Genomic DNA, 16,062 nt, shown 5'->3' with positions numbered 1-16,062 from the left:
TCACTCCTGACCTTATGAAGAAGTGCTCAGCTGAAAACTATGCTTTAAGACATTCCCCAAAGATCAGCAGCAGAACATTCAAGCTCACAAATAAAGGCTTAGTTACACTCAACGGCAGCTTGTCAAAGCAGAAGTGGAGCACTAAAAGCTACGTTCTGTAGAGAATCTTTTAATCTGAACCTCATGACCCACATGAAGCCCTGAGAACCAACCTCTTAACTACATGAGGCTTTCAGTCTTGAAAATTCAAAGGGTCATGACATGGATTCTAGGGTTTACTTGTTTTTTGCACACATTTAATAAATAAAAACAAGTATATGCAGAAACCTTCAACCCTCATTTTGGCCCATCAGAAATTATTTGTTTTTAAGGGCCGGCTCCTTTTAAGGCTTGTCAATAAATGTCCACTGATATGAATGGCCAGCATCATTGATTAGGAAAATATCAATGTTTAGCCCATTATTGCATAAGTGTTAAGACATCCTCCATGTAAAACTTACAAAGCATTATGAAATTGTTTACTTGCAATGTAGCAGTTAGATCCTGTACAATTAGCTACGGTACTTTATCTTGCAACAAACATCTGTGAACTTCCACTGCCTCATTTAAACATTTTGCAGTCATATGCTTAAATACTAAATAAGTTAAACAAGTTAAATGCTTTGTTTACGAGGATGACATTTTAATGGTACAAAAGGCTTATGGTCAAAAGTAATCTTTAACTGCTAAATTACATGCCCAGAGAAGATTTGCAATTTTACACAGTCAAATTATTGACCCTTTGTAATCAAACACTTAAGAAAAAAAATGCATACAACAGATAGATTTTAAAACTTCATTTATTGAAAACTGCATTACCACAAAACTCCAAAGCAGAGGAAGGTTTAGTTTCCCACGCAGTATGATCTCATCAGCACCAACTGTTAAAGACAAGGAGCAATTACATTCACAATCAAAGAGCAAATACAATATGCCACTGCTTGAAGTAAATCAGGTGTTGCCCTAAAGACCACAGGTATTTTATTTAGCAAAAAACCCTGCAAAACATCTCATAGGGCACTGATGTGGGATCACGGCGTTGAGGATCGCCAGTGAGGAGAAGTGGCTGACCCCCTTTGAAAGTGATCCAAAGATATGAAATGGCGCTCACCTCACAAGTCTGGGAAACCCTTCACTCCAAATCCAAACCTGATATAGAAAAAACAAATTAAACAAACGGTACAACCTTGCATTTGGAGTTTAACTGCATTTAAGGAAATGTTCCTAATAAATCAAATAAATAATGTGACTCATTAGGATGGGTTTTAATTTTTGGTCACGTCCACAGCATGTCAGGAACCACGTATCCTAAAAGCCTTGGTAATATGACCAAATGCATCACATTCATGCAACTGGAAAATGTTCAAGACCAAAAGAGAGAAGCCTTACTTTTCATTTTACAGCACGGTGTGTATGAACGACGCCCTGCCAGCATTTATTCTTCAATCTCACCATATGGGACCTGTGGGCACAACACAAACAAGACAGGATTATCAAGACACGCTGAGCTATTGAAACAATGTCACAAGGCTTTTATAAAGGGCAGGTCGCAGTATGCCGACATCCTCCCCGGAGAGCGTCTTGGATGAGTGTTGGGGTGAGGCATGTTGGGTATATGGGACAATTGACAGCACATCACTGACACTTTCCATACTGTATTAGACAGGCTGATCATGAAAGTATACATCAAAAATGACAGCTTCAAGCTTGGGCTGCATGATTCATAGAAATAACTTGTGATACGCAGAAATGCGTATGGCATCTTTCCATACATCAGCACGAATCCTTTATACTGGCATTAATTTGTTACATAGGCATGTAGCAGGAAGTGAAACTTGAAATTCTGATAACTCGTGTAGGCAGTTCAGAATCGATTCCCTTTATAACTTATATATATATACACACACACAACTATTTTAAAAATAAAAGGTTTACAGGGGCAATTTAAGGTCTCCCTGCATTTCAACCCCAAACTACAAACTCAAATGTTTAAAGTTTAACATGACATTAAGACTGCCCCAAATTGTAATGTAATTTTACAGTTGTAGTGTAAAACAAGTATTAATCTCTTAGTTGGTTTATTTTAGAGACAATTACAAAATGAATTTCTTGTTTTGATTGATGGTAGTTAACAGTTTGGTAACAACGATCATAAAAAACATTAATAGAAAATTATGGTAAATATAAAAAGTTGAATTTTTGTTCAAAATGTGCAGCCCTACACAAACCGTGAGTTTTTTTTTTAAACAATCATGGTTAATGTTCTTTCCCCCCTCACACAGTCCTACTTCAATCATAACCAAAATGAAGATTTGGATTGAATGTCACAGGTCCTGCTGAGCTAGTCTTCAAAGGACTTGTTGCTTGGACTTGGATTAATTGTATAGGCAGTAGACCTACTGCTAGAAAACATGATTGAAAGCTAAATTAGGAACAGAATACCTTACGGAAAAAACAATACGTTGTACACTACCAATTTTCAAATTAGCAATGCAAACAGTAGGAGTTATTGCAAAGTTGGGCAATATAGAAAGTCAGTCATTAGGTATTGAATGCACAGTCTACATACTACTCTGAACACTGCCAAGTGTCAGAGTTAACACCATATAGGAAAAATAACCTTCATAATGAAGTCTTGTCTCGACCACTGCCAGGACCAAACAACAAACATATAAGGTCCAATGGCAGCAGGTGTCGAGGTTCTCTAGCACTGGCATTTGAACATTCCAGTCAGACATACAACTGTATGCAGATACCAACAGTGCAGGCTAGTGTTGTTCGCATTGAGCCAATTTAACATCCCATACCTCTCTAACACACCGCCAATCACCAAAGGGCTGGAGCGCCTCCTAGTGGACATCCTTCAGATCACACCTACAGAGGAGAAGTTCACAGATGAGATGTTGCTCTTCACTGTGTTTGACAAACGAAGGAACATCCTTTAGGCTAATTGAATGTACTGCAGCGTTTTCCCACCAAGCCAATGATATTAGCAACATGGGGTAAAGCGATACTACAGACTTTATCTCTGAGGTATTTCCAACGACTAAGCTCTACTGAGAGGGGCCAGTCGGGATAGACCTCATTTAAACAACTTTTTCCAAAATCCATTACAGATAAAATTAACAAATACTAAGCCTGCCGCAATTAATCTGCTCGCGTTTAGTTTAATTGCAATTAGATAACCTGTAAAAGTACAGGTTAATCAGGTTTTGCCATCCAAATATATAAGTTTTACAATATAAATAACTGAATAAATATGAATTTTTACAGAATTTAATCATATGGGGCTATTTTATTATAAGTTTAGATTACATACAATTCCAAGTGAAAATTAGGATTTGCACTGTAAGTGACATAAGAAAAAAAGTAAAATTATTAACAATTATTCATGGCAAATTTATAATTGTGACAGGCTTAGTAGATACTTTCACAACCCATGAAAAAGTCCTAACATGCAGTGACATTTACCATTTGAATAAGATTCCTCAGGAAGGAACAAAAGCATTGAGACATCATTGTGTTCTGGAGCCTGAAAATAAAGGCAAGATAAGAAAAGCATAGCACATGTACATTTAAGCACACCCAATGAGAGTTTGACTTCAGAAAGGCACACACTCTTTCATGGTTTATAAGAGCAGTTGAACATTAAAGGCAATCATCATTACAAAACTCATTGGTAAAATCATATTATCCATATTAATTCTTACCTACTGACTCATCGGTTCACAGGAAGGCCGTTAAATGTCACCCAAAACCTGCAAGTACACAGCAGTTTTGAAATTACACGCAAACTATAAAAACAGACAAAAGACCTATGCTAATAAACATGTCTCTTCTCAAAAGTAACACTGTTATTTGGGGAGCACAACAGCGGGTTGCAAGAGAAGGGAATTGTAATTTTTGCACTGCACTAGTTCCTAAGCCCACTAGGACTAGACTGTGACTTGTACTGTGCACTTTATTTCTAAGAAAAACGATCCTAACACTTACCATACAGTATATGTCGGGTGCAATAGGCTTCAACCCACATAGTGAGAGTTAAGAACCACCTGGAGGGGCAAAGGGGAAGAAAATGAGTCTTCATATACACTCCCAAATTACAGTAGTAACGTATAGACAATGTCGGGATATCCCAGGCCTCATTGTCATCATTGCAACGGTTCAACAGTGATGAAAGCAAACCTGGTGTTTTTCTAGCCACGCAGATCGAGGAATTTGCCATATTTGAGAAACTCCACTTGTGATGTTCTGCTTGGCAACTTACGAGATCTGCTCAATTTTAACAAACGTGTTCCCCACAAGGACCAAATCACCCACAATATATCAGTATATTCGATGGAATATAATTATAACATTTGACTAGGAAAGTAATCGGAGTAAATAAACTTTATAGCTCGCTTTATCGAGGGTGATTTGGTCTCTGTGCACACATGAATCTACAGGACTATTCAACCACGTGGTGCAGTATTATACGATTCGCTTAAACATAAAAAATGCAACTCCCTGCCTTAAACTTATTCAAAGATAACATACATTAAACTTAACAGAAACCAATCCAGATCACCGAAACTGTGAAGTAACAACAAATTACCTAGTTTAAGTCAGACGTCTTCGCACACACGCTTTCAAGCGAGTTGAATCCGGTTGAATCAGAGGAGGAAGGAAGGAACGGAAGAAGAACGTCATTTTTATAGTGCAGTAGCTAACTTTACGACATTTTAGAGTAGTATGAAGCTGCAGACTCGGAGCCTGCCGCATCTACAGTCCCCGCACCCAGAGTCCCGCATTCTCAGTCCCCTCGTTTTTCGAGACAGCGCCACCTATCAAATTGGATCGGATAAACACATAAACACGTGAAGAACCGAAACGTGAGTATCGTCAATTTTATTCAATGTTTTCTTTTTTTAATCAAACTACTTTATAGCTCATCGATACACCAATATATGAACAGTCTATTTAATATTTGTAATGATAGTTTGTAACAAAATTTGAGCCGTTAACATGTTTTTTCGCCTTTTCCCCTAACGTTAGCCTTTAACCATGGACTTATTGTAGACAAGCCATTGTAAAAAATTAGTTGACATTAAAGTTGACCAATTAAATACATTATATGTGTTAATATCAAAGAATGTCATCATTAATTATTTAATCAGATTTACCTTTTTTTAATTATCGGAACTTTTCTCCTAAAACTATTGAATTAATTAATGCCGGAGTAGTTATTTTACTTTATATAATTTATGTAGACTACTTAAATTAGTTCTTATAAAACGTAAAGTATTCAAATGGATCAATATTAATTTTACTGTGATATGAAGTTGTTGCCAGCCATTCACAACTCATAGGTTACAGTTGCCTAATAATCAAATTTGCTATGCCTTCACTATGTATTAACCAGTCTATGGTATTAACATGTGAGTTAGAATGTGTCATTTGGTCTTTTTTTGAGGGTTCCTTGTTTTAATTTGTATTTACTGAAATTTGACTGTATGGGCTCTGTGGGGTGGTCTTACATTTTTAATTTGAGTTTGACTCTCTCTTTTTTTTTGAAGATGGATATAACAATTCAAACGGGGAATTCACTTCCAGAAATACAGAAATGTATTAAATGCTGCAGTGATTTTCACTGCCCATTCTGTGCCCCGATATATTTGAATGGTAATAGATAATAGGTTTTTTGAATGCAATTGAAGACACAAATAAAGTCACTAACACAATTCTTTTTTTTTGCTTTGTCCTGTTTACAGCAAGATGACAGTGATTAAGGTGATCGTTAAATAAAGTACAGAATTGTTTATTATTGGTGTTTTGTCTATTATTTGAGTTTTGCTTCACATGCAAAATATAAAAAAACAGGTTTTGTAATGTTAGCATGGTATAATGTTAATTAGACCATTATATGTTGAACTGAAAGAAAAAATGGAATTTGAAACATTGTACAAAAACAAACTAAAACATTGTAGCAATATAATATCACATCATATTTTTCAGATGATAGTTAAATCTGTATTTGTATCTGTTACATCAGTAATTTCCTTTCAATTACACCCACGCTCAAAAAATAAATACTGGGTAATTAGTTAGTTTGAGAACACAATGATTTTTTTTTTTTTTTTGGTACATGCATCAAGCAGGGAACGCAAATATTTATTTGGATAACTTTAAATTAAAAGAGACCGTAATCTTGCATTCCAATGTTTTCAATGGCATTTGGATAAGGGTGTTATACGATCTTCCGAACAGCAGGAGGCGCTGTCTCGAAAAACGAGGGGACTGAGAATGCGGGACTCTGGGTGCGGGGACTGTAGATGCAGCAGGCTCCGAGTCTGCAGCTTGATAATGTTGACATTTTACGGCTCTGCGTTTCTGTGGCAACGTTAATAAAAAAACAACAACCGACAAACGTATACATAATAAATAACTGGACTATGGAGTATTAGTGAAAAATACTGTTTAAATAAAAAAAGTAAAAGAGGTTAAATGTACATGGTATCTAGTTAAAAGTGAGTTAGATAGATTTAATTTAGATAACGTTATTTATTATTCCTGGTATTTTTGTTTAACAAAAAAAAGGCCATCTTATTTTATTCAAGATTAATCATTTTGATATCTGTATGTATTATTACGATGAAAATAATAATACCGTAATTATTTTTTTTACTATTTATTTAGGGAAACATCCACAGGTCATGTAAAAAAAAAGCAAGTAAAACCCAGGGGGGCAGTGTTCCGAAAAACATTGAAGCCGACCTGGGCGCCGCCATTGGCTAGCGGACCCCCACCTGCTGTTAGCATTCCATTGACTCCCATTCATTTTGGCGTCACTTTGACAGCGAATAACTTTACATCTGAGGCGTTTAAAGACACCGTTTGTCCATTGTTTATTTCTAAAGAAACACGAAAATGTATAAAAGGCTCCATTACCTTGTACCTTACGTTATGGCCCCGTAGAAGCAGTTTTTGTAAAAATAGGCTAACGATTGCGTCATACCCGCGCGACTCTGTCGCACAAGTCGAAAAATTACCGTATGGACAGGCAGAGAAGCTCGCAAGCAATCGGGAGGACGCGGAGGCATAAAGTCAAGGGAGAAGCCCATAGAGAGTGATAAAGTTGCTCCCGTTGCTAGCTCATGTACAGCTAATACCCACGCTCTCCGTCTCTGCGAGATTCGGAAGGGAATGATTCAGATTTCTCTCGGCACAGCTACTAGAAGACCTACAGGTTGCTCACGTCACATCTACGTCGTCAAGCTCAGTTTGAGCCTGCGCAGTTCGCCTTGCGATCAGGAAGTGAGTGCTTCTAATTGACTTCATTTCTCTCCGTTGAAACCTATGGGGTCGCTGTGTCCAGTTTATATACTGTCTATGGTAAAACCATCGATTGATCAGGGCTGCCATATTTGAAACAACAGATCATTTTTCCATTCCATTTATTATAATGGAACAGATACATAGACAACAGATAGAGCTCTGTGCCTCCTAGATATCATCCACACCTAAACTTTGAAATAGTAGCATAGCAACAACGGCATTATTAATAATAATAATAGTTTTGGAAAGGCAGCAAAACATCTATCAAATGACAGACACACGTCACGTGACTTCACGAACGCACTAATTTTAGCGCCATTATATTCACGGGCGTTATATCCATAGTTATATCGAAGTAACGTTACTCTTGACCATTAAACCGTGTGATTGGTATATTTTCTTTTATTATGGGGGTTCGTTTTTCAAGAAAAAAGATTCCTGTTGAAGTTTATAGATATTGGTCTGCTATAGCAACTTCTCTTCGACTCGGCTGGCTTGGGACTGAAAACGTCAGGACGGTTAGTGTTAATAGCTAACGTTGGTTAAAACGAACTAAAGTAATTTGTTCGTTAGTGAACAAAAGAGCTAGCTTGTATGCTCAATTTAAGAATTAATGTAAAAATGATTAAATCATTTATAATAAATGAATAATTCAGTTGCTAGCAAGTCGGGTTAGAATCACTAGATGCATGGTTGGTGACATTAGCCGTTTGTAAAATAAAAGCTTGATTGCCTCATCAAATAACTGATCACAATTCTTTTAACTAGGAGATGAAAACATGCCAGCTTGCTCTTTCCCCTAATCTGTTGAACTCCTCAGCTGTAGAAGAGGACTATCTCGGCCTGGAGGAACATCTTCGAGAGGTAACGTTACTGTGGACATATCAACAGTTGTAATCATGTATTTAACTTACTAGTCTGATGTACAACAAGGTCTAACGTTACTCTTTTTTTTATATTAGCTCTTTTCTTGTTAAGTTTCTCTCTATATCACTTCAGTGTTACTGTAGTTCCGTTTTAAACCAGATCAGATGTTCCCAAATGAAGCTGTGATAACCTGCATCTTCTCCATTCTGCAGTTAGGTCTGGGACTATTCAGTATTATCACTACAAATAAGACCAAATATACACATTTTTTAAATACTTATTTGTATCCGCAGTATAGAGGGAGATTGCAGAGTGTGTTCAAGGTGAGAAATGAACAGGTAGGGCCTAGTTAGTTAGATCTAATCTGCATACTAAGAATGTCAGTTTCAAAATTTGTAATAATATTTGAATAAAAGGTGAAGATGTCAATTTTCCAAGGCTGGACATCACTTTTGGCCACATATTATACACGTCCTGGCCAAAATAAGGTCACTGTTTGGATTTAAATAGACAAATAGTCGTATTGAATCATTATTGCTGTGATTATTATGCTTCTAGCATGTTAAATGTTATACAGTTCTTCTTCTAATCCTAATGGATGGAGTGTGTAGCTTTTCATTTCTTAAACAACCATGTAGGAAGACTCATCATGGCCATATTCCAGGATGACAACAATATTCAATATTCATCAGTCTCAAATTGTGAAATAATGGTTTGGAGGGAGCATGAACAATAATTTTCACACATGAATTGGCACCTCTGAGTCCAGACCTTAAATCCATTGAAAGTGTTTGGGATGTGCAAGAGGAGACTTTACAGAGTGCTGGACTTTTGCATTGTCAATACAAGAACTCGACCAAAAACTGATGCACCTCTTGATGGAAATAAATGTTGTGATGTTATTTCCATCAAGAGGTGCATCAATATTTGGTCAATAATGATCTTGTATTGACAATGCAAGAGTCCAGCACTTTAATTCCAGACAGCTTCTTTTTTTGAAAACATGAAAACAACCATTTGCGAGAACTGAATAGACATTGCCGAACTGTCAAAGGATTTGTGAGTAATTTTAGAGGACAGAAGAACCTGGTCAGATAAAGGCTTATTAAAGGAAGTTATCACTAGCCGCGTTTCCATTACCATTCAAATTGTGCAAATTGAAATTGCGAATTGAAAAAACGCTCAATGGAAATACGTCAATTTCACAAAAACTCCCATTTATCACAAAAAAAGTTTTTACGCTCGCATGAGGAGGTTTTTCAGGCAATTCGAAAAATAAATATTTCTTAAAACTGCAATGGAAACAGTTTTTACGCATTTACAGTCACCTGACTTATAAAGGCGTGGTGTGTTCGGACAGAATACGAGGCAGAGTTGTTTATTAAATTCATAAAAGACAAAATAATTACAGGAATACTGGATTCTAAACCTAAAAGAAATGCCATAATCAAGACTTTGGATCAGAAATGAGTGAGAAACTCCTCATATGTGCCGCTCACAGTGTAAGGGTCTTTCCTTGTCATTAATGCTTGGATAACACGCTTACGTCTCCTTCCATTAATAATAATAATGTCTAGTGCGGTGGCTGTGATATATAAACCTACCAACATTCGGTGCCATGATTTTTTTAAATGACTTATCGCGAGAGGAAAAAATTATGTTTTAGTTGCATAACATCGGTTAATGGAAACGCCGTCATTTCGCAATAGTTTTGTATCGATATTTAGAAAAAATCGCAAAAGTTTTGAGCAAATCTGTTATGGAAACGCGGCTACTGTCAAACAAATTAATTGCACAAAGAGGACAGCTATAAAAAGCCACCGTTGAGCAGCAAACAGGTATTTGAAGCTGCTTTTGTCTCTGGAGTCTCAAGAACCTCTTCATGCAGGCTGCATTTCAGCCACCTCTAACCAAAGCTCACAAAGAGAAACGTTTACAGTGGGTGTAGAAATAGACTCATTTTTAAATAGCTGTACACCTACCCTAAATGTGTATTGTTGCACTTACCTCATAGGGTGCTGATGTCTCATGTGGGGATGAGCGACGCCGGACACCTCTACACGTGGCAGCAGGAGAGGGCTATGAAGGCACTGTACGCTTCTTGCTGCAGCAGGGAGCAGACGTGAATGCCATTGACCGTGATGGAATAACTCCACTTCGAGATGCCATACACGCCAAGTACTCGTCACATTTGTGTGCTTCTTACTGGATATACATTGCAACCCAGGGTCAAAAATGCTCTTTTCCATTAAAGAGCAATATTTGCCCACTGGAATTGATTTACAGGGGTGTTTTTTCTCTGTACAGGCAATTTTTATAATTACCTTGTAATGCATCTGTGTTGTCTTTTATGTCAGACACTTACGTTTAGCCAATTACTTCAATCACTCAGAATACTATAACAATAAAATTTTATCAACAGAAGCCATCTTTACACTGCAAAGGTGGAACAGAAGCTGGATATGACATGGCATGTGTATTTACACAGACTGTTTAATGCTGCACACTACAATTGCCTAAATAAAATAGTCTATAAATTATCAAATTTAACAGTAAGGAACTCATTACATTGTTGGGGTTAAGTTTTATGATTGAAGATGAAGATTGAGCAATTGAACAATATTAAGATTGTATCAATATCAAATGAAGATTGAACAATATCATTATTGTTGATGATTTCTCTTGATATTGTAATAATCAGGGCTGCACATAACCTTTTTGGTCTAGTTCTCATGGGAGCTCCTGGAGATACTGTTTGGTCCTCACACTTTACGCGACACACACACTTATCCTTCAAGCTGTCGTCATCACTTTCCTCCTGACTGCTCCCCTCACTTTTTTCTTTTCTCTCCAACATGGTAGATAATGATGATAATGTTTTTTATTTTATTAACATTAATGGCACTGAAAACAGCAGGAACATTAGGTTGCTGTCACTTTAACACCGCATGCACAGACCGAACATACTGACACATTTCTTTCTCAACTGTTCACTTATGACATAACCGAGAGAATACTTGCCGAGACGGGTATTTTGACAATTTTGTGTGTGAATCAATTTGGTGCTGTCTGAAACACGCCCCTCTCTCTCTCTCTCTCTCTCTCTCTCTGTGAAGAGCCTCTTATTCTGCATTTAAAATCATGTGTAAATTGGCAAGACAAAACACATCCAAATGATAAACTTTCACTCTATGATGGTTAAACTTAGCAGTTAATCTGCGAATCACATGTGTGCCAAACCGTGGAGCCTGGTCCGTACAGATCATGGATCAACTGCGATCCCTTGCACCCCTAATAATTAATAAACACTCTTATCATCATGATTAAATCTTACCAGAGATGGAGAAAAATCCTACTCCAGTGAGTAAATGTGTCCCTGCCCCCAAAAACGTTGGTACTCAAAAGCGCTTCCCTCTACGTTTTCTGCTGCGCATCGTTTATTTGTACCATGCATGCGCACCTGTGCACCAGTTATGTGTACCCCTGCGAATCATTATTAATATGGACATAATATAATACGGTACATTAAAATGTTTTTGTGTTTGGGGAAATGGCATGTCATATTCTGGCCACACAGACAATTTTTTTTATTGCGAATTAGTTTATTGGTTTTTATGCGTTCGAAAATTTCATTTTTTGAATAAAATGTATAAAATTTTCATTTTTCATTCTTTTATTCAAACTGGGTCTGGGAATAAATTATATACAGAAAGTGAGCAAAAAACACTGAGTGTCTTTAGTTTAGTGTGCGTTTAAGCACCCTCTCAAACTCTCGTTACAATAAATGAAGCTGTCTACACTACAAAATGAATCTCTTATGCCTTCTGTACACCTAAAGACTTTGAAAAGATTTAGAAAAGACTTTATAAGATTATCAGCTCACATCTAAAGACTTGGTTTCACAGACTCACAGTCTCAGACTAAAGATTTTACAAACACTGAATCTTGTAGTGACACCATTTACAAGACTACAACAAATTTATTCCTCCATTCAAATAGGCATTTTTATGCATATTTTTTGTTTGATGAGTAAAAATATGTTAATTTATATTGTTTAATAACAATAAAGCACTTTCTTTTCCAGGAAAAAAAAAATCAAATTAGACATTGTTATGTGAACATCTCTTAATAAAGAGTTGACTATTTAATGGGATGACCTAACTTTTTCACATGACTGTATATGGGGGTTATGAATCTATAGCCTATCATTATATGATGAGAACAATAGTTTGAACTAAATGTCTTGAAAGGGTATAATTTTAAATGCAGGCATGTCGATGGCTTCGGCAAATGCGCACCAAATGCGTCTGTATTGATACAGCACGCAGTGTGTTTATTGTGTAATATATACGCGAAAATGAGTTTTTACGTGCATAGTATACACATGGATAGCACATGGGTAGGTTTAGGCTGGGGTGTGTGTGTATTATACGCTTGGGTAGGATTAGTGGTGTGGGGTGCGTGTGTATATCACGCAATAAAGTGCGTATCATATGCACGCGCAAAACTGCGTATCATATCCACGTAAAATCTCATTTTCGCATATAAATTGCACGATAAACACACTGCGCAGCGTGCTAGAGACGCATTTGCGTGCTCGACAAGGCGCTCCTCTTTATCCACGGTCCATTTTCGCCTACTTGGCGCTCGTTGTGTTTCCACGTCCGTCGACATGTTTCTTTGTTGTGACTGATGGCTTCCTGTTTCCGGTTTTCTGAGAACAAATTTATTGGTTGTTGATTGTTTTACGTCACTATGACTACGCTAGCACTTGCGATAATATCAAACATGTTTGATATGAAAGACTGGCATAAATCGGGTCGCCGACTGCAGATTATCCCCTCACATTTAACGATCGAGACGACGGGAGCGCGCCGAGACTTCAGTAAGATTCCTAAAGACTGCCGGTCTTTAGTCTGGGACTGTGAAAATCCTTTGGTGTACGCCCAGCATTACTTGCATAGTATCTGCACTCTGTTGTTTCAGATGAGAGAATACAGGAGAGGGCAGAATTCAGTGAAACAAAACGATCAAAACGGCCTTTTCAGCTGACTAATCGAAACTACTCTGATTGGTCATTGCATTCATAAGCTATTCAGAAACATGTTTTTTTAAATGTATAATAGCTTTAATGCTCAATGCGGCAAAAAAACAAACAAAACTGATGCAACGTGTGCAGATCTAAATGTTATGCTGCAGTTGACACTTTTTATTCATCATCAAATTTCACTTTAATCCTGACAGACGGTCAGGATTGTTTAATTGTGACATTTTTAACAGGATTGTTTAATTGTGACATTTTTGCCCCAAGTCCCCATTTATTTCCATACCCACATTTACTGATTCAACTTTTAAATCAATAGGAGTCTGGTGGTGGTGAAGGTGTTAGTTTCTGCAGGGGCATGTTTGGAAAAATCCTCAGAGGAACTTGGGGCTGAGATGTGCTAGTAAGTGGGATTTATGTTTTATACAAAGGTACATTTTACAAAAGAGGGCACTTGATAAAAGGTATCAGTCTGACCTGCCGAATATGTTATAGCTTAACTATATAGCAATAATTGTAGTCTTATATGGATTTTGTGCTTTTCAGTCTTGCATCCCTTGGAGACACAGAAGAGATGGAGGCGTGGAAGAACGCCGGAGTCAGTTTGAATGTTTCTGATGTTCACGGTCGAACTCCCTTACATGTGGTGAGGGTTTCTCAGAAATGTTAAGTATATTTTGTTTCTATGAAGAGCATTTAAGCTTGGCTCATCTTCCTTCATTTGCTTTAACAGGCGGTGTGCACAGATCAACCTGAAATGATGAAGTTCTGTATCAGCAATGGATCCGATCTTGAGGTATGGACACAAAGGATTTAGAAGCAATTGTTTTCTGCCAAGAGTTTGGACACATCATTTTATTATTCTTGCTATGTAAGTAGGGATATATAGTACCTATACTAAATAGGGATGCATGACATATCAGCCACCATATCGGTATCGGTCGATATATGTTCATTTTTAATGTTATCAGCCCAAAAGGAAATTTAACAGATATATTAAAGTCGGTAAATAATGGATTATATCCTTCCGCTGAGACATTTCAGATGCGCACTGTTCGCCATGATGGTTTTGAATTGCTTGAAATATGATTTAAATCACTTCAAAAAGGAAAATACGGTTAAGTGCAGCGCATGTCTGTCATATAGGCTACATTAAATTATAATGAGAACATAATTGTGTGCTTGAAACATTTTAATGGTGAGACTTTTGCTTTTGTAATCATGGTCTCAAAAATTATATAAAAAGTAGGATTTAGATTATGGGTTATCAGCTTTCAGATATAAAGAATTATTGGTAATCGGTATCGCCAGAGCTCGTCTACGGAGAGCCTGGCCACTCCCTATTAAGTCCTATTGTACCGAATTTTGGTTGTAGTTCCACCAGAGTTCCACTGGGGGCGATCGCCCGAGTGCAAAATGAATGGGAGTCTATGGAGCTAGACGGCTAAATTTGTCTCTTTCACCCGATTGCCGTTGAGAAATCTCAGATTTGATTGTATGTTTTACAAGTTCAACATGGGTTCTAGGTCGAAAGTTGAATGAACGAGTACTTATGTCCTTTAGATTTCTTACAGGTTGAGTTGTTGTTGCCCATAACACGCTAGCATTCTGCTAATGAACGCTGATTGGTCAGTGAAGGACTGATTATGACCAGAGATACCGCTTGATGGCATCAGAAGCGGGACCAGAATGTCTTCTAGCAAAAACTCTTCTAGCACATATATTTCCCTGTGTCAGCTGTGTTGTGTGTTTACCTGTGTCCGCTGTGTTGTCGATGCCTCGAGAGAAAAGAAAGTGCAGAGCGCGAAAGCACTAAAGTGACTGAAGGATTGCCGTAAAGCAGTCGCACGATGTGTATGACGTCATTGACATTTTAAAAGACTTTTTAAAGCAAATAAGTGACTCTAAAAAATCTAACACCCAGCAATGTGTAATTTCTTTGCATCTCCTTTCGAATACAACATTAAAATTATTAGACAAAAAATTATATCCTGAGAAAAGTGGATTTTGAGGGGTAAAGCTCCATAGACCTCCATTCATTTGACTACTTTTCATTCTTCTGTCTAATTCATTTCAACAAAATGAAATGAAATTGAAATTTTATTTTGTTGAGAAAGTCATTCTGTAAGTAGGTACAATTTATTTCGTCTCCAAACATTAAAAGCCGTTCAATCAAAAGATTTTTTATTTCATGAGAAAGCCAGATGTGTCCAAACTTTTCACTCTTGGTAGTGTAAGGATATAAAAGCATCACTCTGGGTGTGTTCACACCCTCTATCTATTTGTATTTTAATGATTAAAAATGACACTACTTCAATCTTCTCTGAAATAACAGCAAAGAGACAGGTTGAACAACAGGCCTGTAGATGATGCTCAGAGACTAGGCTTACAACACTTGGTGAAGCGGTTGAGTTATCAGGCCGGTCGGAACAGTGAGGAACAGCAGCTGTCTGTACTTGTCAAAGGGTTCAAAGGTTAAAGTTTATTGTCATTGGCTCTTCCAGATCATTAATTCCAATTTTTAAAAGCATTGTTTCATAAGGATGGAAGAAAAGGTAATGTGATTTTTTTGTTGCCGTTTTTAGAACTGAAATCGGTTAATGAAACAATAAAACATTCCTAAAATTATTAGTTGTTTTTAATCATTTGTATTCAATATTCTGTTTTTTAAAACAGAGTTCCAAGGGCACTGTTTATTTCCAGTTTGATATTAATCTCCAAGACAAAAAGAGTTGAACTCATTTTCAGGTGTTTATTTGATATGGGTTTCCAGTTCTGAACATGTAAATAGCAAATAT

The 16,062-nt window shown here is 37.1% G+C and overlaps 1 protein-coding gene and 1 long non-coding RNA gene across 2 annotated transcripts; one reads left to right on the top strand and one right to left on the bottom strand.

Moving 5' to 3' along the window:
* Positions 1–821: 821 nt before the first annotated feature.
* Positions 822–4,840, bottom strand: LOC306995081. Its single transcript, XR_013796797.1, has 8 exons — positions 4,634–4,840; positions 4,033–4,091; positions 3,750–3,797; positions 3,511–3,571; positions 2,847–2,913; positions 1,429–1,501; positions 1,151–1,188; positions 822–920 (listed from the first exon to the last, which is right to left on the bottom strand). It is a non-coding gene; the product is annotated as an uncharacterized lncRNA (long non-coding RNA).
* Positions 4,841–7,296: 2,456 nt separating this feature from the next.
* Positions 7,297–15,891, top strand: LOC306996317 (L-asparaginase). Its single transcript, XM_079608672.1, has 7 exons — positions 7,297–7,871; positions 8,122–8,217; positions 10,235–10,398; positions 13,584–13,667; positions 13,811–13,910; positions 13,998–14,060; positions 15,600–15,891. The coding sequence occupies exons 1-7, from the start codon at positions 7,761–7,763 to the stop codon at positions 15,741–15,743; spliced, it is 762 nt and encodes a 253-aa protein (XP_079464798.1). The 5' UTR covers positions 7,297–7,760; the 3' UTR covers positions 15,744–15,891.
* Positions 15,892–16,062: the final 171 nt, after the last annotated feature.

Source organism: Phoxinus phoxinus, assembly GCF_949152265.1.
Source record: "Phoxinus phoxinus genome assembly, chromosome: 3".
Classification (NCBI taxonomy): Eukaryota; Metazoa; Chordata; class Actinopteri; order Cypriniformes; family Leuciscidae; genus Phoxinus; species Phoxinus phoxinus.
The sequence above is the reverse complement of the archived record's forward strand: the minus strand, read 5'-3'. Positions and strand labels throughout refer to the sequence as shown.